The 25,341-nt window shown below is 39.0% G+C and overlaps 1 protein-coding gene across 2 annotated transcripts in view; it reads left to right on the top strand.

Moving 5' to 3' along the window:
- Nucleotides 1-25,341, top strand: part of CLCA1 (chloride channel accessory 1) — a 74,938-nt gene that overhangs the window by 22,149 nt on the left and 27,448 nt on the right. For both annotated transcript variants that reach the window (XM_022580935.3, XM_089920059.1), the window contains exons 5-14: nucleotides 614-719; nucleotides 4,721-4,898; nucleotides 11,791-12,009; nucleotides 12,570-12,797; nucleotides 16,057-16,231; nucleotides 18,054-18,160; nucleotides 20,326-20,541; nucleotides 21,102-21,363; nucleotides 22,407-22,577; nucleotides 24,807-25,046. In XM_022580935.3, coding sequence (XP_022436643.1) covers nucleotides 614-719; nucleotides 4,721-4,898; nucleotides 11,791-12,009; nucleotides 12,570-12,797; nucleotides 16,057-16,231; nucleotides 18,054-18,160; nucleotides 20,326-20,541; nucleotides 21,102-21,363; nucleotides 22,407-22,577; nucleotides 24,807-25,046 — 1,902 coding nt within the window. The remainder of the gene's footprint in view (nucleotides 1-613; nucleotides 720-4,720; nucleotides 4,899-11,790; nucleotides 12,010-12,569; nucleotides 12,798-16,056; nucleotides 16,232-18,053; nucleotides 18,161-20,325; nucleotides 20,542-21,101; nucleotides 21,364-22,406; nucleotides 22,578-24,806; nucleotides 25,047-25,341) is intronic.

Below are 25,341 nucleotides of genomic sequence, written 5' to 3'. Positions count from 1 at the left end.
GTACGCATATTGAAAAGTTGGACTTAACCCTGAGCACCATAGCGGAGTCATTGAAGACTGGAGACATGGAGGCCAGTTGAGTGAGTGTTGCAGTGGTTCACAAGTAACTGGCAATGAGACTGGAAAGACGAGAATAGGTCAAAGAAGAAAAAGGCAGATGTGGAGTAGGCAGGGCTCGAGGTTTGTCCACATATGAGTCATTAGGGAGAAGGACCTATTGGGGGTGCTGCCCTGGCTGCCCTATAGGTCAGCCTGTGCTGACCTCCATCATTACACTTGCACCCCTAAGGATTATAGTTATCTAAAATGATGTGTGTCATCTGCTAGACCATGAGCTATGTGAGGACAGGGCAATTGTTTTATCATTGTATGAATAGCTGCCTTGCACTTACTAGGTGCCTAGTTGACACTTGATAATCCAAAATAAACAGTCATATTTTACAGAAATGTGCAATTGTCGTATCAGATTGTTCCTTCTAAGGAAATCGAACCTTTAATCAAAAAAAAAAAATAGCAAAGCATAATAGCATTCAGAAGAATTACTTTCTCTTAGTTTAAGATGGTAATTTTACCATTCTTATTAAAATCAGGTGTTTAAAATACTTTTTCACAGGAAGGGTATTTGTCCATGAATGGGCTCATCTACGATGGGGAGTATTTAATGAGTACGATAATGACCAGAAATTCTACTTATCCAATAGAAGAAAAAAACCAGTAATGTATGTATATTTTGATTCACTTTTCACAAACTATTTTAAATTGCAAACAATTTTGTCTTGAATTGATTACTTTAAAAATGTCAGTCTTTTGTCTTATTTTCTATCTCTCACTCTTAGTGCCGTCTTTTTCAGATTTCCATAAAACTACTACTTTTGTTCACTTTACAAGTGTCTTAATTAGTTGAATTCTCTGCAGCTACAAATCATCTGCCTCTTTGTGTGTGTGTGTACAACTAGAAGAAATCCACAGGTGCTACGTTCAGTATCTCCATCTTCCTGTATCATAATCAGTGACATAAACAAAGCTTCAGTGCCTTGAGGGTAGAATACTATCTGTGTGAACTATGTCAGTTTGAATGGGCCTGTGAGAGACTGTGGAATTTGGCTGGAAGACAGTCCAAATATTAAAACAAAACAGAAAACTTCTCCCAATTTGAATAAAACCTTGTATGGTGTCAATAGGAAGCAAATTGAACACTTAGAAAGTACCTCTGCTGCTGTGATTTTACAGGTGAGTTCTTGCAATCAAAAGTTTCAGGGAACAAACTGCTTTAGTACAAATGTAAAAGGGAACTTCCCAATTTATTTTAGAGAGCTAGCATAATTCAGATACTAAAACCTGACAGATGGCATGAAAAAGAATTCTGTAGATACAGCTTTCTAAAAAGGTTTTAAATAAAAGGATAGTAAGTTACACCTGGCATAATTAAGGGAATAACAAACACACTAAGATCAAGAAGGATGTCTTCCAGAAGTCTGAAAATGCTATGATATTAGGTAAGTAATTAATATTGTATATCAAGTAAAAGAAGAAAATTAAATGATTAGTCCAACAGATTCTGAAAAGGAATTTGATAAGCTTGCACATTTATGCCTCAGTTAAAAACAACCACCTCTTTTTAAAGACTAGAGCTGGCACAACACGCCTCTTCACTCTTGCTTCCAGTTCGACTCCCCTGATGGCTGTTTAAGGAGACGCGCTCAGCTTTGGTTTGGTTACTGTCTTTATTCAGCACAGTTTCCAAGGGAAGCTGCACTGGGCTCAGAGCTCAGCCTTGGCTTCCCCTTTCTCCCACAGGAGCATTACTGCTCTCCATTTTCCCCTTTCTTTATTACATTCAAACTCTGTCAGCTTTGTCCACTACCATGACATTTTCCCTCACTCTTATGTCACTTTAGGTATAAAAAGACACTAAGTGCCTCCCAGAGCCGTACACAGTCTATCTGATTGGCTTGTTCCCTCCGCACCTCAGAGACCACTCCCCAGGGCCACTCCCCTGACGTGATCATATGTTGGATGGACCTCTCAAATCTCAGCCCACGGATGCCATTCAGCCCTGACATCTGCCTTTCCCACTTCTTGCTAAGCTTCCAGACAGACACTGTATATCCCCTTGAGAGCAAAGCTGACTAGTACCTATTCCTTCCTAGGGATATTCCAGAAATATCCACATATACAGCATGTTCATCCTTGCACAGATAACATTTGCAAAACTGACATGATTACCATGTCCTCTTAACAATAAATCTTATTATAACATACAAATAGCATTTATTGCTTATCTACCAATTTTTTTTATTACTTTTAAGGCCTGGAAACAATTACAAAAATGACAGTACTGCCTACAATAGAAGGCTTCCTAATATGATGCAGAACATCAATTGAAAGCCAACTGCCTACCTCATATTTAATAGGGAATCACTAGACATTCCCAGGAATGAGATAGGAGTGGGCACTGTTAGCAGTTATCTAATCTTGTTTAGAAAGTTGTAGCCAATGCAATAACATGTTGGGGAGGTTAAAAGAGGGGGGGCTACTAGAAAGGGAGAGAGAAAATTGCTTCTAGGCAGACGACATGTGGTCTACTTAGAAAGCCTCAGGGAAAAAATAGAAATTAAAATTGATAAGGGAAGTCAATAAGGTAACCAGAGATATTTGAAGAAAACTAAGAAATGTGAAAGTTATATTTGAAGAAAACCATAGCATAAAATCCTTCTAAAGAATTTAAAAGAAAATCAAGATTAATTGAGAGATTTTCAATTCATGGAATACGTAAATCCAACCCCAATTAATATATAAGTTTTATAAAACTCTAATCAAAAGTACTTCTATTTTTACCTCATTTTAAAGTCCCAGAGTTTATTCAGTAGATAGTACCTGAGAACATTTTCGAAAAAGAATAGGTATAAAGGAAATTTTTCTCATTGAATTTTAAATATACAATAAAGCTAAATTAATTAAAACAATGTGAACTGACAGACACTTACACAATAATTTACTATTTAATACAGCTAGAATTATAAATCTACAAGGAAAGACAATATTTCTTAAGATGTCAGGACAATTTTTAACTACGTGGGGGGAAAAAATTAACAGACTCTCTTTCAATTGGATAGACTCATTAAATATAAAAAATAAAACCATAATGAAAACTAGAAGAACATTAATACATATCAAACTTCTCTATGGTGAAGGTCTTTCTAAACATTCAAGAATTGGAAAAAGACATAACTAAAAGAATAATAAATTTGGCTACATATAAATTAAAAATTTTGTTGCATATAAGTCAAACATAAACTAAATTAAAAAATAAGAAACAGAAAAATATATTTGCAAAAATTTTAAAAAACAGGCTTTTAAAAACTTAGTATTATAACACATAAAGAACTTTTGAAAACCAGTAGGAAAACAATAACACCCTAATAGAAAAATAGACACAGGAGAAGAATAATTTACAAAGGAAGAAATAAAAATGGCCAGTAAAAATGTAAAACTGTTCAGACTTACTAGTAATCAAAGAGGCGCAAATTTGACAAAGATGAGAATCGTTTATTGCCTAGTAAGTGACTGTCAGTGGGATGAGTGCTCCCATAGATGGTTATTAGAGGAATAAACCAGCATAACTTTTCTGGAAAGCAATTTGGTGACACATATCAAATCTCTAAAAGTTTTTTCTATTTCTTGCTCCAGTAATTTCATGTTTAACAATCCATTTTAAAGGAAATGATAGAATGAGCTCTATCAACAGGCTTTAAAATGTTCAAACTTCTGGGTCTGAGCATTTATTCTGGGAGTCAGTCATGCAGCAAACTTGGAAACAGAGTCAAAATTTTATGTGACATTTTATTTATTCATGGAAGTTTTACTTTTAGCACTGAAAAATTTTTTGGGGGGGAACAAAATGAAGTAAATTAGGCTAAATTCATGTTGTAGTATCAAAATATGAAATTATTAAAATCACATTTTGAAAGAATAATGTGAATTATAACAACACAATTTAAATGTACTAAAATACTAAGTTTTTTAAGATCAAGAAGCAAAGCTATACGTAGAATGTTATGCTTATACATAGAGAAGGAAATGCTTCAATATGCTAGCGGTAGTTTATCTCTGACAGTGGGACATGATTTTTTTTCTTCTTTATACTTTTTTGCTATTTTCCAAATTTCCTATAGTGTTCATATAATATTTATATACTCATAAAATAAGATGTGGGTGAAAAGTACTCCATTTATAATAGTGACAAAAGTCATAAGTGTGTAAAGAAAAATCTAATATACCTATGAACACACAAGAACTATGCAAAAACTGTATGATGTAAACTAGTTAGATAAAAACAAACAAACAAAAAATGTCAGCAAAATTTTTAAGGTAAACAAAAGAGGGCTCCTGATTTTCCAGGGACAAAGGGACTAGATTAGGAAGTGCCTTAGGACTTTGGTCTTTATTAATTGTTAACAGTAGCTGTAAGCCAGCCTTAGCTTTTCTGCTGCATAGAAACACATTCTGATATCATTTTGGGAACCCCTCAGATACTTTCTGGCAAACAGAAATTACTCTAATGAGAATTTAATAATTTTGCTATTTAAGGGGATGTATTTATTTCTTGAATTATGAAAGGAAATCGTAGGCAAAGCCATCTGTAGAACCTGACCACAGAGTCCAACACTTCTAAATTATATCACCTACACCTAAACATCTAACCTTAATATATTTTCAGATGTCCGTCAACTATTACTGGTAAAAATGTACTACGGAAGTGTCAAGGAGGAAGCTGTGTCACCCAATCATGCAAATCCGACAGAGTAACAGGACTGTACGAAAAAGGATGTGAGTTCATACCTAATGAAGTTCAGACTGAGAAGGCTTCCATAATGTATTCACAAAGTATTCCTTCTGTAAGTGCCTTGTTCCTTTTGTTTTTCTTTTTTTCTTGACACTTATGAATTTAGTGAGGTTTTTATCCCAGATGCTGCAAGAAAAGGTCAAATGTTAGGAAGTCATCAGTGAGCAGCTGATCTCTGTGGGGCAAGCCGGGAGAACAAAATCAGGGATAAAGTCCTATCTTCCTCAGACCCCTTCCTTAGGTCCATTTTTTGCTCCTCCATCATCTCCCTCCCACTAGCTTTTAGTTTAAGGGCTTAGAACTACTTCAAATATCCTTAAAGGCAGACAAGCACAAGAATTAGTTAAACAAGAAATTTATCCAGGGGGAACAGGCACTTCTTTTTATTGGTAATAAGAACATGATCAGTAGCCTTTAATTTAACTTTCAGAGATCTCTTTTCGGCCTGCATATTTGCTTTTGGTTGTTAACTAAAATTTTCTATCTTTATAAGAGTGTTGGTGCCTTTAAGGAATTTGTACATAGTTTTAATAGCTTTAAGTAGTTTTAAAATACAGATCTTCCTCCAGCCCATTGTAAGTTGAAAATATCTCAAGTTGAAAATTCATTTACTATACCTCACCTATGGAACATCATAGCTTAGCCTAGCCTGCCTTACACGTGCTCAGAACACTTACATTAGTTTTTAGCTGGGCAAAATCATCTAACACAGAGTCTATTGTATAATAAAGTGTTGAATATGTCATGTAATTTATTAAATACTGTACAGAAGTGAAAAACAGAATGGTTGTGAGTATATTGGTTATTTACCCTCATGGTCCTGTGGTTGACTAGAAGCTATGTTCGGCTCGTTGCCGATAGCCAGCATCACCAAAGAGTATCATACTGCATACCACTAGCCCAGGAAAAGATCAAAATTCAAAATTCGAGGTATGGTTTCTATTGAATGTGTATTGCTTTTGCACCACAATAAAGTCAAAAAATCATAAGTTGAACCATTGTAAGTTGGAGACTGCATTTCTCAATGATTTTTTAAATGACCAACTGGTTATAAAATAAACTTGACAAATTACCTTTATTAATGTCAAACGTATATATCAACAAACTTGCACAAACTAAGATAAATGCATCAGTTAAATTATTTTAGTGGGGAGCACCTCTTATCTTCCAGTCTCTTTCATAAAATTATGTTTTCCTTTCGGAGTAAGAGTGAAGTAACTTGCAAGAGTCTGTCTATAACAATATAGCATAAGTTTAAAAAATATGATACATCATGGTTCACTAGGGCCATCCTTCAGTCTGGCTTTGAAGTCTATTTCCAGGATAATTCAGAAACTTCCAAGAGGGGGACCAGATTTATTTTTTAACATCTTTATTGGAGTATAATTGCTTTACAGTGGTGTGTTAGTTTCTGCTTTATAACAAAGTGAAAAGTGAGTCAACTATACATATACATATATCCCCATATCTCCGCCCTCTTACATCTCCCTCCCACCCTCCCTATCCCACCCCTCTAGGTGGTCACAAAGCACCAAGCTGATCTCGCTATGCTATGCGGCTGCTTCCCATAGCTATTTATTTTAGATTTGGTAGTATATATATGTCCATGCCACTCTCCCATTTCATCCCAACTTACCTTTTCCCCTCCCCGTGTCCTCAAGTCCATTCTCTACACATGCATCTTTATTCCTGTCCTGCCCCTAGGTTCTTCAGAACCATTTTTTCCCCTTTAGATTCCATATATGTGTGTTAGCATACAGTATTTGTTTTTCTCTTTCTGACTTACTTCACTCTGTATGATAGTCTCTAGGTCCATCCACCTCACTACAAATAACTCAATTTCGGTTCTTTTTATGGCTGAGTAATATTCCATTGTATATATGTGCCACATGTTCTTTATCCATTCATCTGTCGACGGACACTTAGGTTGCTTCCATGTCCTGGCTATTGTAAATAGAGCTTCAGTGAACATTGTGGTACATGACTCTTTTTGAATTACAGTTTTCTCAGGGTATATGCCCAATAGTGGGATTGCTGGGTCGTATGGTAGTTCATTTTTTAGATTTTTAAGGAACCTCCATACTGTTCTTCATAGTGGCTGTATCAATTTACATTCCCACCAACAGTGCAAGAGGGTTCCCTTTTCTCCACACCCTCTCCAGCATTTATTATTTGTAGATTTTTTGATGATGGCCATTCTGACTGGTGTGAGGTGATAACCTCATTGTAGTTTTGATTTGCATTTCTCTAATAATTAGTGATGTTGAGCGTTCTTTCATGTGTTTGTTGGAAATCTGTATATCTTCTTTGGAGAAATGTTTATTTAGGTCTTCTGCCCAGTTTTGGATTGGATTGTTTCGTTTTTTGATTTTGAGCTGCGTGCATGAGCTGCTTGTAAATTTTGGAGATTAATCCTTTGTCAGTTGCTTCATTTGCAAATATTTTCTCCCATTCTGAGGGTTGTCTTTTCATCTTGTTTATGGTTTCCTTTGCTGTGCAAAAGCTTTGAAGTTTCATTAGGTCCCATTTGTTTATTTTTGTTTTTATTTCCATTACTCTAGGAGGTGGGTCAAAAAGGATCTTGCTGTGATTTATGTCATAGAGTGTCCTGCCTATGTTTTCTCTAAGAGTTTTATAGTTTCTGGCCTTACATTTAGGTCTTTAATACATTTTGAGTTTATTTTTGTGTATGGTGTCAGGGAGTGTTCTAATTTCATTCTTTTACATATACCTGTCTTTTTTCTTTTTTCTGCTCTGTTCTTTCTTTATTCTATTTTATCTTCCAGGTCACTTATCTGTTCCTCTGTCTCAGTTATTCTGCTATTGATTCCTTCTAGAGAATTTTTAATTTCATTTATTGTGTTGTTCATCATTGTTTGTTTGCTGTTTAGTTCTTCTAGGTCCTTGTTAAATGTTTCTTGTATTTTCTCCATTCTATTTCCAAGATTTTGGATCATCTTTACTATCATTACTCTGAATTCTTTTTCAGGTAGACTGCCTATTTCCTCTTCATTTGTTTGGTCTCATGAATTTTTACCTTGCTCCTTCATCTGCTGTGTGTTTTTCTGTCTTCTCATTTTGCTTAACTTACTGTGTTTGGGTTCTCCTTTTTTCAGTCTGTAGGTTCGTAGTTCCTGGTGTTTTTCGTGTTTGCCCCCCAGTGGCTAAGGTTGGTTCAGTGGGCTGTATACGCTTCCTGGTGGAGGGGACTAGTGCCTGTGTTCTGGTGGATGAGGCTGGATCTTGTCTTGCTGGTGGGTCGGACCACATCCTGTGGTGTGTTTTGGGGTGTCTGTGACCTTATTATTATTTTAGGCAGCCTGTCTGCTAATGGGTGGGGGTGTGTTCCTGTCTTGCTAGTTGTTTGGCATAGGGTGTCCAGCACTGCAGTTTGCTGGTCGTTGAGTGGAGCTGGGTCTTAGCATTGAGACGGAGATCTCTGGGAGTGCTTTCACAGTTTGATGTCACGTGGAGCCAGGAGGTCTCTGGTGGACAAATGTTCTGAATTCTGCTCTGCCACCTCACAGACACATGCCTGACACCCAGCCAGAGCACCAAGCCCCTGTGAGCCACATGGCTCAGAAGAAAAGGGAGAAAAAAAAGAAAGAAAGAAAGAAAAAAAGAGAAATAAGTAAAATAAAGTTATTAAAATAAAAAATTATGAAAAATAAAGAAATTAAAAAGTGTAAAAAAAGAATGAAAGAAGAGAGCCACCAAACCAAAAAACAAATCCATCAATGACAAGTGCTAAAAACTATACAAAAACAAACAAACAAAAAATAGACAGAGAGAACCCTAGAACAAATGGTAAAAGCAAAGCTATACAGACAAAATCACAGAAAGAAGCATACACATACACACTCAGCAAAAGAGAAAAAGAAAATATCTATATATATTTAAAAAAAAGGAAGAGAGCAACCAAATCAAACAAACCTACCAATGATAATAAACTATAAATACTAAACTAAGATAAACATAAAACCAGAAACAAATTAGATGCAGAAGCAAACCCCAAGTCTACAGTTGCTCCCAAAGTCCACTGCCTCAATTTTGGAATGATTTGTTGTCTATTCAGGTATTCCAGAGATGCAGGGTACATCAAGTTGATTGTGGAGATTTAATCTGCTGCTCCTGAGGCTGCTGGGGTAATTTTCCCTTTCTCTTCTTTGTTCGCAGAGCTCCTGGGGTTCAGCTTTGGTTTTGGCCCTGCCTCTGTGTGTAGGTCGCTGGAGGACATCTGTTCTTTGCCTGGACAGGAGAGGGTTAAAGTAGTGGCTGATTAGGGGGCTCTGGCTCACTCAGGCGGGGGTAGGGGGGAGGGGTACGGAATACGGTGCAAGACTGCTGCGGCAGAGGCCAGCATGATGTTGCAACAGCCTGAGGCACGCCATGTGTTCTCCTGGGGAAGTTGTCCCTGGATCATAGGACCCTGGCAGTGGTAGGCTGCACAGCCTCCCGGGAGGGGAGGTGTGGATAGTGACCTGTGCTTGCACACAGGCTTCTTGATGTCTGTAGCAGCAGCCTTAGCATTTCATGTCCGTCTCTGGGGTCCGCGCTGATAGCCGTGGCTTGCGCCCGTCTCTGGAGCTCGTTTAGGCGGTGCTCTGAATCCCCTCTCTTTGCACACCCTGAAACAATGGTCTCTTGCCTCTTAGGCAGGTCCAAAGTTTTCCTGGTTAGCTGAAGCTGGAGCCTCAGCTCCCAGCCCTCACCTGCCCCGGCGGGTGAGCAGACAAGCCTCTCGGCCTGGTGAGTGCTGGTCGACACCGATCCTCTGTGCTTTGCCCTCCGCACCCCTGTTGCTGCGCTCTCCTCCGTAGCACTGAAGCTCCCCCCCTCCGCCACCCGCAGTCTCCGCCCGCTAGGGGGCTTCCTGGTGTGTGGAAAATTTTCCTCCTTCACAGCTCCCTCCCGGAGGTGTAGGTCCTGTCCCTATTCTGTTATCTCTGGGTTTTTTGTTCGTTTGTTTTGCCCTACCCAGGTACGTGAGGAGTTTCTTGCCTTTTGGGAAGTCTGTCTTCTGCCAGCGTTCAGTAGGTGTTCTGTAGGAGTTGTTCCACATGTAGATGTATTTCTGATGTATTTGTGGGGAGGAAGGTGATCTCCACGTCGTAATCCTCCGCCATCTTGAAGGTCTCTCTGAGATTGTTTTAAATTAACCACAGTTAAATTTGATGCACAGTCAGGTTTGGGAGCCTCTGCTCGGGGTTTACACAAAAGTTTTCCAGGTTCCCTTCCTAAAAAGTAGCTATAATGATAATACGGAAACACTACCAAAACAATCTGAAAAATGCAAATAAAGAGAAAAATAAGTGTTTTACAGCTAATGATTACTTTCTGAATTACTTGACTCCCATATATTTAGGATTTTTAATTGAATGATAATACTGTAAAATCACTGAGCGGAGGAACTAGGTTATACCTTCTTTGTATACTGTGCCTCTTTTTTAAATCTCCCAAATGCTAGGGATATAAACTTAAAAAAGGGGAAGACACTATCATTTAGTTAGTATTATCCTTATTGCATATGTTCTCATATAATTCTTGCATAACAACTACTGCCATTTTCTAGATTTAAAAAACACTGACATACAGATTGGTAAAGGTTACTAAAAAAACAACAAACATATTGAGCTTTTTTTGTGTATCAGACATAAGGCTAAGTTTTGAGGAAGCAAATTTAATGAGACAGGGTTCTGTCATAGATGGATTTTCATCCCAATAAGTGCACTACAATGTTAAAGGAGCCTTATTGAAATTTCTTATAGGGTACTGTGAGGCCACAAGGTTGAGTGGAAATTCTTTAGGGGAAGGGTATGAAATGGGAGAACATTTTGAAAATAACCTTTTGGCTGAAACATGCAGGTAGAGTTCACAATGCAGAAGACAGAGGAAGAACTCCTTGACAAAGTGGGAATCATGAGCACAGAGATATAAAACAGTCTGGCAAGTTTGAGCACTTATAGGCTACAGTGGGGGAAATTAGAGACTTGGAATGCATGGCCAGAGCAAAGATCGTGAGTGAAGTGAAAATCCAAATCATGGAGATTGCTATTAGCTATGTGAAGTAGTCTGGATTGTAGTGTGTGAGCAATGATGAGCCACAGAAGGACCTTAAGTACAGGAATAAGAAGGAATACGTACCTGGCAGCTGTGGAGTGGACCAATTAAAGAGGGAGCAAGATGGAAAGGTCAGATAGTCTGAGGGAGGGACGATGAGGGCTTGAATGATGGAGATTCCATTGGTAAAGGAGAAAAGATGATGAACTGGAGAGAGAGAGAGAATTGTATTGATCTTATTTCATAGAGGGAAGAAGGTAGGAAAACTCTCAGTTTCCTATTTAGGTGACTGAATAGATAGTGGTGACACCAAGTTAGGAAATACTTGGTGATGGGGAGGAGCAGAGTCAGAGGAAAGGTGATGAGTTCAATTATGAAAACCTGAAGTTTAAGGATCCTATGGGACATCCAAGTGGATTTTGGAGAGAGCTGGAATGTTGGGTGTTGAAAGTTAGAACGCAAGGTGTTTGTAAGTCAGTGGGAAGTAAGGAAGTGAGCAGGAAGTAAAAGGATGGAGAGAGAAAATGGTACCAGGAGAGAAATGTTGAGATGTAGGTGGCTTAAAGATAGTGGCAATTGCTTGAAATGGCAAATTTGAGAAGTAGGAGGGAAGCCAACAGCAGGCAAATAGATGATTGCTGAGGAGCACTAAAAGTCCACTGAGGTCAAAGACTTGTTTTGAGATAGAAACTCTGAATTATCTCTATGATTTTCCCCAGCAGTGCTCTGCAGTTGTGGGATTGAGCCAAGGTTATGGGGTTACAAGGCAGTCTGGGGAGGAGGGCACATAAATGTAAATCTGCATTTAAAATATTTTAATCAAATTATTAAAGATTTTAACAAGTAGTTTACTGTTATCTATATCATTTTATTGACAATTTCAGGTGGTTGAATTCTGTACAGAAAAAAACCACAATAAAGAAGCCCCAAACCAGCAAAACAAAAAATGCAATCTCCGAAGCACATGGGAAGTGATCCAAGGTTCGGAGGACTTTAAGAAAACCACTCCTATGACAACACAGCCACCCAAGCCCACCTTCTCATTGTTGCAGATCGGACAAAGAATTGTGTGTTTAGTCCTTGATAAGTCTGGAAGCATGACGGTACGTTGATTGAGTCTTGGTCTTCTGGATGGTAGTCTCACATTTGTATATGATATGATCTGGACCACAACTTGGAGCTGGCTGGGAATAAACACAACCTCAAGGGTCAGAACAGTTACAGGAATAACATTTCCATCAGAATTGCCCACCACCTCAACTTTATTCAACAAAAGTTCAGCATCAAGTGTCTCATTTGCCAAATTAAATTAGCCTTCAATTTGTGAGCAAAGATCTGATGAATTATATAGAATTAACATTTTTTATGTTTCACTGACTGTATGTATGTTTATAGAACTATTACTAGAGTATTTAACTAATGATTGAACTAAAGCCAAATCCGGCTTTATCTTTTAGGGCTATTTATACAAAATAATCCTATCCAAAGATACTACTAAATATAAAGGAGAAATGTTCCTCCATAGAAGGATATGCCTTGAGTAAGCTTATTGTCATTTACTCTACATTGAGGCAGCCATTTCCAAATTCCCTCTAGCCTGTTCTGTTTTTAGTCTGCCCATCTAAACCCAACCTGACTGCTTTTCTTCTGCTTCTCCATTCAGGTTGGTGACCGCCTTAAACGACTGAATCAAGCAGGCAAACTTTTCCTTCTGCAGACGGTTGAGCAAGGGTCCTGGGTTGGGATGGTGACATTTGACAGTGCTGCCTACGTAAAAAGTGAACTTGTACAGATAAACAGTGCCACTGAAAGAGACACACTTACCAGAAGCTTACCCACAGCGGCATCAGGAGGAACGTCCATCTGCTCTGGGATTCTATCAGCATTTACTGTGAGACAAGTTGCCCTATCATAGTTTGCCAATGTTTACAATTTATGTCTCCTAAGAAATTCCCCTTTCCAGTGTTTCCATGCATGCCTAGTGTCTAGTTGAATTAGACAACCAATTGCAGAGCAATGGTTCAAATGGTGCAACAACATAGGCCCCCAAAGCTATGGTTAACTAATTCATTCATGCTTTTGTGTTTTTCTGCATCTGTGCATTCATGCTTTTCTGCATGCATTTGAAAGATTCGTGGTGTTACTTCTACATGTCGGGCACTGTGATATGCATTAAGAATACCACGAGGGCCAAACATACCACACCTGTTGTCGTGGAGCTTATAATCTTAGTGGGGGGAGATTCATTAACTACATAGTCACATAAATAAGTGTATAATCATACACTAATGACTGCTATGAAGAAAGGTACACAGGGATCTAAGAGGTTATCTTCTATGAAGAAAAAAGTGAACTCTGAGTTATGGTTAAATATTGAGGTAGATTAACATTCCAAACGTCTGGGTATATAGGACCTCCTTTTTGGGAAAAAAAAAAAGGTTTATTTATTGAAATAGGAGGGCTTAGGAACTGTAACTCTAATTGTATTGGGGGTGTATCCAAAGATCCCATCTGATCATCCAATCATGTCATCCCTCTACTTAGACATCAATCTCTCCCCATTTTCAACAAAACTAAGTAAAATTTCTCTAACTAATATTTAAGTTATTTTATAATATAGCCCCTACCTACCTTTCCAGGCTCAAGTACTCAGGAGTCTCTCCCAGGTATTCTATGTTTAAGCAAATTAGATCCCCTGCCCTTGCCAGCCAGCTTCCACACCTTTGCCGGGCCAGCTCCCCATCTAGAGTAATTTCTCCTCCCTCCTTTGTACCTCAAATCACACTCATTCTTCACACATCATCATAGACACTACTTGACATCTTTCCTGATCGTTTCAACTGTATAGAGTTTCTCCTTCTGAATCCTATGAACATTTTTCTATTTTTTCTTAAACATCTCTTACGACTTTTGACTCTTCTGTCTTATTTCCTGTCATGTTCTTTGCTCAAACAAAACTTCTTCAGAGATAGGAATTATCTTTTAACTTCCCAGGCTGCTGGCACAATATCTTTTCTATAGGAGGTTCTCAATAAAACAAATTAAATTGAGTTATTTGATTACACCTGATGCTTAAATGCTCCAAATATAGAATAGAATATTCTATATTTATTTAGAGGCTATTTAGGTCCATGAAATAAAGAATAAGAGGCTGAAGGAAGCTGGCTGGTCTAAGGTCTCAGAACCTAGGCAGTGTCTTGGGAAACTCTGCCCTCTGTCTGCTTGGGGCATAACACATCAATGGGGCTGTTCCCGATTTCCAAGCAGCAGCAGGAACATTTAGTTTTCAGCTCACACTGTTTCATGTTGACAGTGGACTCAACCATTCCCTTACGCAGTCTGTCCCTTCTGGCCCTTTTATTCCACTTTGAAGGTCAGTTCCCTAGAAGTGGTTTTTATTGTGTACGCAGCCAGCTGCAAAACCCTTATCCAGACGCCTGTGTGCACTTGGGTTCTCTTGCTTCTGCCACTCACCCATGCTTTGATTAAAGGAGCAAGTAAGGGAGGGAAACTGACATGTTGTACTAAACTCCTGCTATACAAAACCTGAGGGGAAATGACTAATGCCAGATGGCCTGGTGGTGAAGAGGGAACTTCTGGTTCTGTATTTTCCACTCCGATGGTGTGAGAGAGTATGTGAGGAACACAATTGGAATTTAGATGCTCCTCATGCCCAGCAGAGCCCGGGTATGGGGTGGGAGGAGATTGTGTGTGGCTTCAGGGTGACGAGGTAAAGGGCCTTGGATCCTGCACTGTCTCAATTTCCCCACCAGTCCCTGGGGCAGGACCCTGGTCAGGTCTGGCAGTGGTATCAGTTGAGCTGTGGCCACTGGGCTTTGCTTGTTTTCTTAGCTTGATCACGGCCCATTGGTCTTCCCCAGCTGACTCACCACACTCTGGCTCTCACTGTTGGAGCAGATCCCTGAGCACCCCCATGTCCTGCATCCAGCCCTTGGGAGGCTGTACACCCCTCAGCCTCTATGGCAAGATAAACTGTCTTCTTGCCTGCCAACTCTCAAGTCAGCTGCCATCCATTTCCCCTATGGATACATGGAGACTTCTGCATGTTTTCCATGACACATAGCAGTGATGGGGAATGGGACAAGGGAATCCAAATTGAGCCCTTTCTCTGGCCTCTCAGGCCCTGCAGCTTGGTCAGACTGAGGCTACAGCCACAGCTGACAGGCTCCTGGGCTCCAGAATTCTTCACACGGCAGCAATCACAGTTCTGCTCTCTTCCCTTGTGGGGCAGTCCCCTCTTAAAAGAAGTGGGGTGGAAGTCTCCTCTGATCTCATCTTCCCTTTCAACCTACTTAAGAGAGCCTTCCCTTCCTGAGAGTCTGGTCCAGAGAGAGGAGTTACTTAGGTTTGATTACTTGTTTCCTCTACTTCTGGGTCTCCCTTCCACTCTTTTTAAGGGAATAGTGAACTCTTGCCTTCCTCTTCATAAACATTATTATTTTATCTAATTTTCCTTCTATCATAGTCTTATCCAACATTGGCATAAGGCATATGCTCTCTATACCACGTAAAAAGCTATAACCTGTGTCTCCCAGGAACAGTTGAGACATACGTGTCATAGGACAACTAGGAACTGGGGATTAATAGGAACAAAATGTTTTGCTTTAATCAGAGGGGATATTAAAATTTTTAATAACTCATGTGACCTGGGGACTGACCAATCAGAACCAAGGCCAGCCATAAACAGCTTATGGTAGGACTGGTGAATATCATACAAGCTAAAATCTGCCCCGAGTCTAATATTATTATAGTAATATATTAGTCCTCAGTATTATCCCCATTAAATGAGGGTAATTTCTGAAGGCATCTGGGAACCTCTGAAAGCCTGTCAAGGAGAGATCATGTGAAAGAAACTAGAAAAACCTTCTTTTCTGCTTAGTGCTGTCCATCCCTGGAACTGCCCTGCATCCCACCTTATTGAGTCTTCTCTGCAACAGGCTAACCAAGAGAAAAGACCATTGTCAAGTTCCATGGTCTTGTATCATTGCAAGACAGAGAGATATTTGACCATTCCTAGACACTTTTGTTTATCCCCTCTGGAATTTCTCTTCTCATTCCCTTTAACTGCAGTTTTCCCAAACACTTTGGCTACCCTGAGTATGACAACTCATGCCTGATTATGTCCTTAGGTGATTAGGAAGAAATACCCAACAGATGGATCTGAAATTGTGTTACTGACCGATGGGGAGGACAGCACTATAAGCTCATGCTTTAATGAAGTGAAACAAAGTGGAGTCATCATCCATACAGTCGCCCTAGGGCCGTCTGCAGCACGGGAACTAGAGGAGCTGTCTAAAATGACAGGTGAAGGATGACCTGCTAAGTCCTACTGTATTTTCTCTTCCACTGGACTGTGAGCTCCAGTGCTCTGGGGAGCAGGGGAAGGGTGGGATAGGGACAGATGGGGTTATCTTATTGACTAGCTAGCTGCCCTTACCCCAAATGACTTTTAGAACTGGCTCCACTCATTTATTTTAAAGCCTTGGTTCTAGGATTAGGGCAGTCTGGAGAAGATGGGACCAGCACAGCACTCTAGGGAGAACTTGGGACTCTCTTCCCAGACACTTTATAAGGACTGGAAAGAATCTAATCAGTTAGCCAGGAACCACTCACTTCCAGTTGGCAGCTGGCCAAGAGACCCAGGGGACACAGACGACAAGCCACTAACTATATAATACTATGATACAAGTGCTCCATTAGTAATAGAGGGTACAATGAGCACAAAGAAGGGAGCCTAGACTTTATCTGGGGAAGAAGGAGTGTACAGGAAGGTGACATCTGAATTGGGGCTTGAACAAGAAATAGCAGGGGAAGGGCAAAGGGCCTGCTGAACCAAACAGAAGGTCACTCTGAAAATATAGAATATAATGCAGTTTCTTTGTAAAACATTCATATATTGTGCTTCTACCTTCCATACACATACAGTTAAAATATATCCCATCTGAGCCTGGCTTCTTCAGCAGAGTAGGTTTTAATATTTTTTTAAATTTTTTTAACTTCGAGCCAGCATTATGGATATCAATTATTATGCTGAGTTGCCATCTAAGCCAGATAAAGTGACAGGACTCTTTGCTCCTAATACTACCTGTCTTAGGCTGGGTTTCCTAGAAGCAGAGCCTGGGAAAAGGATTTAAGTGCATGTGATTTATAGAGGGAGAGCTCTCAGGAGAAAGGGAGAGTAGGGAGTAAGATCAGGCAGGGGAAGAAGCTAAGCACAGATGTGAAATTAGAGGCTAGCTGAAGCCTGGTGCCACAGGGGGCTCTGGATCTGGAATTGCATCACAGATTTGGTACAATATTGAAAGAGAAGGCTGACCTTTTGTACCACTGTGTCCATCAGTCAGTGGTTATAGACTGTCAGGGCAGAGCAGGGGTAAGGGGGCATGTTATGTCTTTAGCTAGGGTGGCCCCATTAGGTAAAGACATTTTCTTGAATAGGAGGCAGCTATATGCCATTAATCTAACACTTAGAGCAGCTGCGGAGAGATGCAGTAGCCTAGATAAGGGGATCTGGGTGAAGTACCAGTAGGATGACCAAAATACTCTTAGATTTTGGATGTCATTAACAGTTTTAAAGTGCTTTCTCATTAACTATCTCAGTTACATCTATTCTAAATAGCTCAAGACTACATGGCCTGGTATATCATCTCCTGTTTACTATACATAATACTTTTCTATAACTGTCCCCTGTCAGTTGTTATTTCTTACTGTTGTAACATACGCATCTTTTCTGATTTAGGAGAAAACTTGAAAAGTCAAGCTTGCTAAGATTATGTCTAAAATAAGAATAAATCAATACACTTGCAGTAAGGCTTAATGACTCATATGAAAGTGCATGACCTTTAAAACACGAGATTTATATTACTAGTTTTGGTCTGTTGGAGATTCTTGACTGCTTTGCAGAGAGCTGAAGTGGCCAAATGACTATGTTGCTGAAGCTATTATTTAATAGGATTAAAAAGTTAGTATCAGCTTCTGAGTTAATCTGGACACCTATTTAATGTTAATCTATTAGTACTTTAATAACACAGTATATAATATGTATTTTGTTATCTTAACAATATCTAAAATGTTGCAAATACTTGCTTTCTAGAAAATAACTTCTGATAATGTGATTGCATTTTAGGAGGTTTACAGACATATGCTTCAGATCAGGTTCAGAACAATGGCCTCATGGATGCTTTTGGGGCCCTTTCATCAGGAAACGGAGCTGTCTCCCAGCGTTCCATCCAGGTCAGAGTTCTTCCTCCTTGGTTTTTCATGTTTATAAATAACCATAGCCAAGATGGGGAGTTTAATGGTTAAAAGTTTTAAGTTCTACATTCTTCTAGTAATGAATTAAAATTAAAATAGACGTTTCAGCCTGATATTAGACATTATTCCTAAAATACAACACTATTCACTTAAACAAGGCAATTAGTGTTTCTTGTTTGGAAACAATACTAAGTGACTTCCTCTTAGAAACCATCAACATAAAATATAGTGGGTCCAGGAATTCTTTTTTAACATCTGTTAACAAGCACCCATAGCAATATAATTGGCTCAGAATTTTCTTCAGAGTAGATCATCTCAGTATAAATTTTCTGGGACAACTGTGCAGGGATTACTTGGTCTATTTTTCCATTACCTCAAATCCCTGATATTTGCCAAGATTTTCATATAATGAATGGAAAGTGATTTGTACTGTGAAAAGCCCATGTTGTCAGTCCAGACACCTGGATCCTGTTCATGGGTCTGCCATTAACTGTGACCACGGGCAAAGAACTTTACTTCTCTGAGCTTCAGCTTCTCAGCCAGAGATGAACAAGAAAACTTCTACGGGCCCTTCTGCTTCTAAAATTTCAAGAAAACCAAATTTTCTTTCAAAAGTCTTGGGACAATAAAAAAAGGACAAATATATTTTTAAATGCTCTTCTCTAATAGTTGTAAAAGTTATTCACATGAATCTTTAAACTAGAGAGAGTGAACAATCAGCACCACACTTGTGTGAGTTGTAACTTTTATTGTGAATAAAATTAAAGGAATAATGTAGTGTCAAAGCCAAATAATGACCTAATATATAGCACAGGGAACTCTACTCAGTACTCTGTAATGGCCTATATGGGAAAAGAATCTAAAAAAGAATGGATATATGTATATGTATAACTGATTCACTTTGCTGTACACCTGAAACTAACACAACATTGTAAATCAACTATACTCCAATAAAAAAATTTAAAAAGCCAAATAATGACAGATTTCAAAATAATAGTCTTTCTAGTCTATCGATGTAGCATTTATTCAGTCAAAGAAGACAGCAATTATACTCATTTGGGTTATCCTAGTTCAGATTTAGAATATTAAACCCAAGAGCCTGGTTTGGACGTGGGAGGAATGTGTCTTAGAAAAATAATTAAAGTGATGAAAGGGCAAGTTTACAGCCAGGCAGTTTCTGCCCATTATTTTTATATTTAAGAAACCAAAAAGGGAGAAAGATAGAGACATGAGTAGGACTCATTTACGCACCTGCCATAAGAATCATATTTAAGGGCCCCTAGCTTTCTTCATATCCCAGATCATAATCTACATACAAAACTAGAAAGTCTGGCTCCATTACTAGGCCACCCTATCTTCTAATGGATATCAATTTAAGGACCATAAATAATTATCTAGGAGATAATCCTCAAAAATCACATTTCTACAAAGTCTGGTTAGCCCTACCCTACCTCATCCCCTGCTCCACAGCTCCTTCATTCTACTTCAGACAACAAATCAGCCTTGGCCATTGATTTATTTCATTTATCTTCACAAGGACTGCAGTAATAATTGACCCACGAATTAGTTAATTGCAATTCAAACAATCCATATGTGGGCGAAAATAAATCCTAGTTAGTCTCCTTAAGGGTTTATAGTCTAGTAGTGAGATGAGCTGTGTACTCCAGTAGGTATAAAGCAAAACACGATGTGAGGAGCTCAAAGGATTGATAGAAATAAGATTCTATGGGAGATCAAGGGAGGGAGAGATTATTCTCCACAGTAAGTGAGATGGACATCAGAGAAAGCTTCATGGAGAAAGTGACTTTTGAATTGAATTTTGAAGGGTAGGGAAGGCTTAGACAAATGGACATGAATGTACAGACTTCCAGGAAAAGCAGAGAGTATGATAGTCAGAGAGTCAGGGATTCATGAGGATCATATGGGGAAGTGGTCTGGTTTGGGTGTAGGAATCAACATTATGGAAGCTAAGGCTGAAAAAGTAATTTAGAATTGGATCATAATAGGTCCTAAATATCAAACCAAGGACTCAGGCATCACTGAAGGCTTTTTAATGGGATAACTGAGAGTTGGAGATAGAATGGAAGAGACTATGTGATGGGAGCTGTATTCTCCAGAAAGTAAAGAGCTGTTTTTCTTAACAGCTTGAGAGCAGGGGATTAACCCTCCAGAACAGTCAGTGGTTGAATGGCACGGTGATTGTGGACAGTACTGTGGGGAAAGACACTTTGTTTCTCATCACCTGGACAACTGACATTCCCCAAATCCTTCTCTGGGATCCCAGCGGAAAGAAACAAGATGGCTTTTTAGTGGACACATACATCAAAATGGCCTACCTCCAAATCCCAGGCATTGCCAAGGTATGGACTCATCTTTTTTCCTTCTCACAATTTGATAAGATAATATAAAATTTTTACAGAATAATTGTAGCTTTTTAAATGAGGGTGGTTGCTAAAAAAAGAGCCAGTATTGAATGAAAGAGAAAACAAGGAAAAATCTCCATCTGGTGGAAATCACTCAGTATGACAGCAAGTCAAGAAAAAGGAAGTTGGTGATATTTTCTCCAGGTGCTAAAAGGAGAACCTTCAAATTACACAGCAGCTAGAGCTTTGGCATCATGAAAACTATTTCCTCTACCTCAGGAATCTGTTGATTTGATCCTGCTCTTGAGAAACCAAGGCTATAATAAGGACACAACTTTCAGACCTCATTTTTCCCAACTAGGATTTTCTTGGCAATAGAACCATGTACTTAGTCCAAATATACCAAAGTTTCCCTTGGCTGAGAGAGTATCAAAAATCTTCTTAGATATACTTGTAATGTACTTGTATTAGATGGGCTCTTCCTATAGGTGGCATTGAAGTCAGGTCTGTGTCACTTAAAGCTATTAAGTGGAAATGTCTCCATTTTTTTTGGCTAGATCGGCATTTGGAAATACAGCCTACAAGCAAGGTCACAAACCCTGACATTGACTGTCACCTCCCGTGCATCAAGTGGTACCTTGCCTCCAGTTACAGTGACCTCTAAAATGAACAAAGACACAGGCAAATTCCCTAGCCCTATGGTAGTTTATGCAAAGATTCACCAAGGAAGCTTGCCAATTCTCAGGGCCAAGGTCACAGCCCTGATAGAATCAGTGGATGGAAAAACAGTTACTTTGGAATTATTGGACAACGGAGCAGGTAACCACCCAAGAACTTGAAGAACATATCTTTCTTTTCCAAGAAGCAACCAGGGAACAGCAGGAGGGCATGTTGTGGTGAGGACAGTTAGAAGCAGGAAGTCCAGCGCTGTGGTTCTGGTTGGGGGAGCTTTCTGCCACCCCACAATTCCTATATTTCAAATTGTTGGAAAACATGAGGAAGGGACTACCTTTAGCTTTTGTAAAGCCCCGAAGTCTCAGACTCTAGGGAGTTGTCAGTGGGTATTCCACACCCCCCAAAAAGTGAAGAAGGAAAATTAATAGATATTTTGTGTTAGGAGTTTGTGTGAAGATTAGACAGATGGATAGATAGGTAGATAGATAGATCTTCATTTTTTAATCTTCACCACACACTTTGGAGATATTATCCCTACATTACAGATGAAGAAACAGGCTTTCACATTTAAAAAGCAGCAGAGTTGGATTAAAGTATAGTTATATGTGACCCCCATATCTATGTAGATTCTATATTATCCTGCACCCAAAGGGAAAATTCTACCTATTATTTTTATATTTAAGAAGTCAAACAGGGAGAGAAAAAGAAAATTCTACATTTATTTTTAGAAGGAACTTGACTACTGTGAAACAAGTAACCTTATTAAAACAAATTCTGTAAATGAATTTCCCACCTAAATCTACCCTAGTGAAAAGCCATAAATTTTTAAAAAAATCATATAACTTTTTTTTCTCACCAGTAACATATAGTAATTGAATTCAGTTCAACAGATACGTACTGAGTAGTTACCTTGTGCTATGTTGGTTGTAACAGAGGCACATGATTGATCTCTGAGTTCAGAAAAAAGACAACAATTCAGGAAGACAAGATGTACACGTATGAAATTACACACACACACACGGAAAATAAGTATACCTCATTCTTAACATAGTCAAATCCTAAACTCTCTTGGAGATAACACTGGATTATCTTTGCTTTAAGAAAATTTAATCCACGTATGAGTTGGAAATATACAAATGCCCAGTTACCTTTAGGATATTCATTAATTCCTTCATTTCCCTGTCAAGGTGCTGATGCTACTAAGGATGATGGTGTCTATTCAAGGTATTTTACAGCTTACGATACAAATGGTAGATACAGTGTAAAAGTGTGGGCTCTGGGAGGTGTCGATACAGCCACTCAGAAGGGGATACCCCAGCAAATTGGAGCCATGTACATACCTGGCTGGATCGAGAATGGTAAGTCATCTATAATAACATCCTTGGCTTGAGTAAAAGGCTTGGAATCAAGTGAAAACCACTAAACCTGTGGAGAGAATGGTACAAAATTAAATCAGGGTTTCTCAACCTTGGTAACTATTGACATTTTGGCCACATAATTCTTTGTTGTGAAGGGCAGTCCTGTGCATTGTAGGATGTTTAGCAGCATTTCCGGCCTCTATTCACCAGATATCAGAAGCGGCCCCCACAGTCATGACAATTAAAAATGTCTCCAGACATCATTCACTGTCCTCTAGGTAATAACATAGCCCCCAGTTGAAAACCACTAGACTGAACGTAGATTTTGACCACCCTGGTCATCTCTTGTGCTTCATTTGCCTCACTTGTAAAATAGGTAATAATGGTAACTACCTCACGGGATGGTTATGAGGAATAAACAAGAAAATACATCTAATAAGCTATTGCTGGTAAATAAGAAGTGTTCAATAAATGTTTGTTATTATTTTAAATAAATCTTAACACATTTCATAATAAAGCTCTTTCTACTGATATAGGCATTTCCACAGAATCAAAAATAACAATTTGGGGCTTGTTATCTGCATCAGTATCACCAAAAGCCCACTGTCTCCTTTTCCTCCTCTCTTCTGCTCAGACTAGGGAGAATAGTAGACGAACCTAATAACAGATAGCATACTGAGCCCACATGTAAGCAAGTGGAAAAATTACGCTCCAAGGAACAGACAGTCCCACACCAATCTTAGTTACGAACACTTGTCCTGGACTAGAGCTGGAATCAGGTCCAAGACTGAGTCCTGATAGGTTCCAGGACTTGTTTTCCATCAATCTGCATTCTGTCCTGGACAGGTCTTGTCCTAGTGCTGGTGTGTAGTAAGAAAAGCTCTTCTAAGAAGCTTCACACTGTCCTCTTTACTTGAGTGTGTGATCAGTAAAGGGAGGATTCTGAGACATGTGGTGTGTCCTCATGCAAAAGTGATAATAGGAAAAAATGCTTTAAAAGACATCATTGCTTCCAAAGCTCCTTTACATATTTCAGCTTATTTTATTCTCATTTGCCCTTTTTGTTGAGTTAGGGAGAGAAGTCAGGAGAAGACGGGTATAGTTGCTATATCTAGCATTATGCTCAGTGTTACACTTACATTAATATAGCTCATTCTCCTAATTATCCCATTTTACAGATGGAGAAACAGAGGCTAGAGAGGTTATTGGTCCACATTACTAAAAGTGATAGCACCTGACTTGGCACTGGGAAGCTATGCTCTTCCCCCTATACCTTGATGAGCCTTGATACCAAGAAAGACATTCTCTACTGGTGAATTGAATTAATCTTAAACCTGCTAAAGTATTCATTTCATCTTTGCCCAAGACCAGATTAATGGGTATAAAGATCAATCTGTCTTTACAGACAAAAGATTATAAGGGCTAAAGAAGAAGAGTTTATGAGAAAGTAAAACCAGAGTAATGCCATGTTAAGGTATTCCAGAATATTTTTATTGAAAAGAGAGTCTGAGAATCCCACTGATTGAGCAGGCCAGGGTATTTTTAGAATTTCAGGATGATTTTTATACAACCTTTCAACAAGAATGTGAAGCAAATTGGGATTGCTACATGAATTAGATTTCCATGCATTCATTGAGAAAATCAAGTCTTTCAAAAGCACACAATTTTAGAACCCCTAACATAAAACATTTTGTGAGAAACTACAATCTAATAAGAAAGACAAAACACAAACATGGAGAAAAATGCACAGAATTATTAATCAAGGCAATTCTTGAAGGCCCAGATAATTGATTAAGAAATAAATAGGAAAGACAATGAAACCCCTAGTATTACCCAGGTGGAAGAGATTGCTTGAGGAAGTCTGAGAAGGTTTAAAGCAGAGGTAGTATTTAAACTGACCTTGTGTCAGGTTAAGAGTAGGATAGCAAAAAGTTGGGAAAAGAAACAATTCCAGGACAAGTATATTTACAAAAAATAAATTATGAAAGCTATTCCACTAAATATCCAGGAAATAAATATATGTGAGATAAAGAACTGTGATTTTCTCTTTACTTTTTTTCCATCTGATGCAACCTGATTTGGGAGCTTTACAACAAATGGTTAAAGTAAGTTTTGTGTGTGGGAGGAAAGAAGGAAAGGGTAGAAAGAGGGTAATACAATAAAAAACAGAGGGAAGTATAGCCATTTCATGGTGTTGTTTACCTTGCACTGAGGAATTTTTTAATGCAGATCAAGTAAAATGGAATCCACCAAGACCTGAAATTAATAAGGATGATCTTCAAGGCAAGCAAGTGTGTTTCAGCAGAACGTCCTCGGGAGGTTCATTTGTGGCCTCCGATGTTCCAAAGGCTCCCATACCTGATCTCTTTCCGCCTTGTAAAATCACTGACCTGAAGGCAAAAATCCAAGGGGACAGTCTCATTAATCTGACTTGGACAGCTCCTGGGGATGATTATGATCACGGAAGAGGTAAGCTGAGTGTGGTGTGGGCACTGTAAAAGAGTTTAGCAGCCAAGCAGAGAGGCAGAGGGCGTGAGGCAGGCAGGCATGTTGTGATGCATGTGGAGGGATCTTGAACATCCTCTGAAATGAAAGCTTAAGATTTTTAAACATGAGAAGTTTAGAATCTGAAAAACTGGCCCAAAGGGGTGTAAGATGTTTCAACCAGGAACAGGCAATCCTCAGTTTTTTTCTGAAATCTTGCCAAGCCGTTTGCTTGGCAATCTTGCCAATCTTGCTTGCTGCTTTAATAAACCTCATTTTT

The sequence above is a fragment of the Delphinapterus leucas genome, chromosome 1, assembly GCF_059928025.1.
Source record: "Delphinapterus leucas isolate spDelLeu-1000000601 "Yukka" chromosome 1, BTC_Dleu_Yukka2, whole genome shotgun sequence".
Classification (NCBI taxonomy): domain Eukaryota; kingdom Metazoa; phylum Chordata; class Mammalia; order Artiodactyla; family Monodontidae; genus Delphinapterus; species Delphinapterus leucas.
This window is presented reverse-complemented; position numbering and strand designations above follow the sequence as displayed.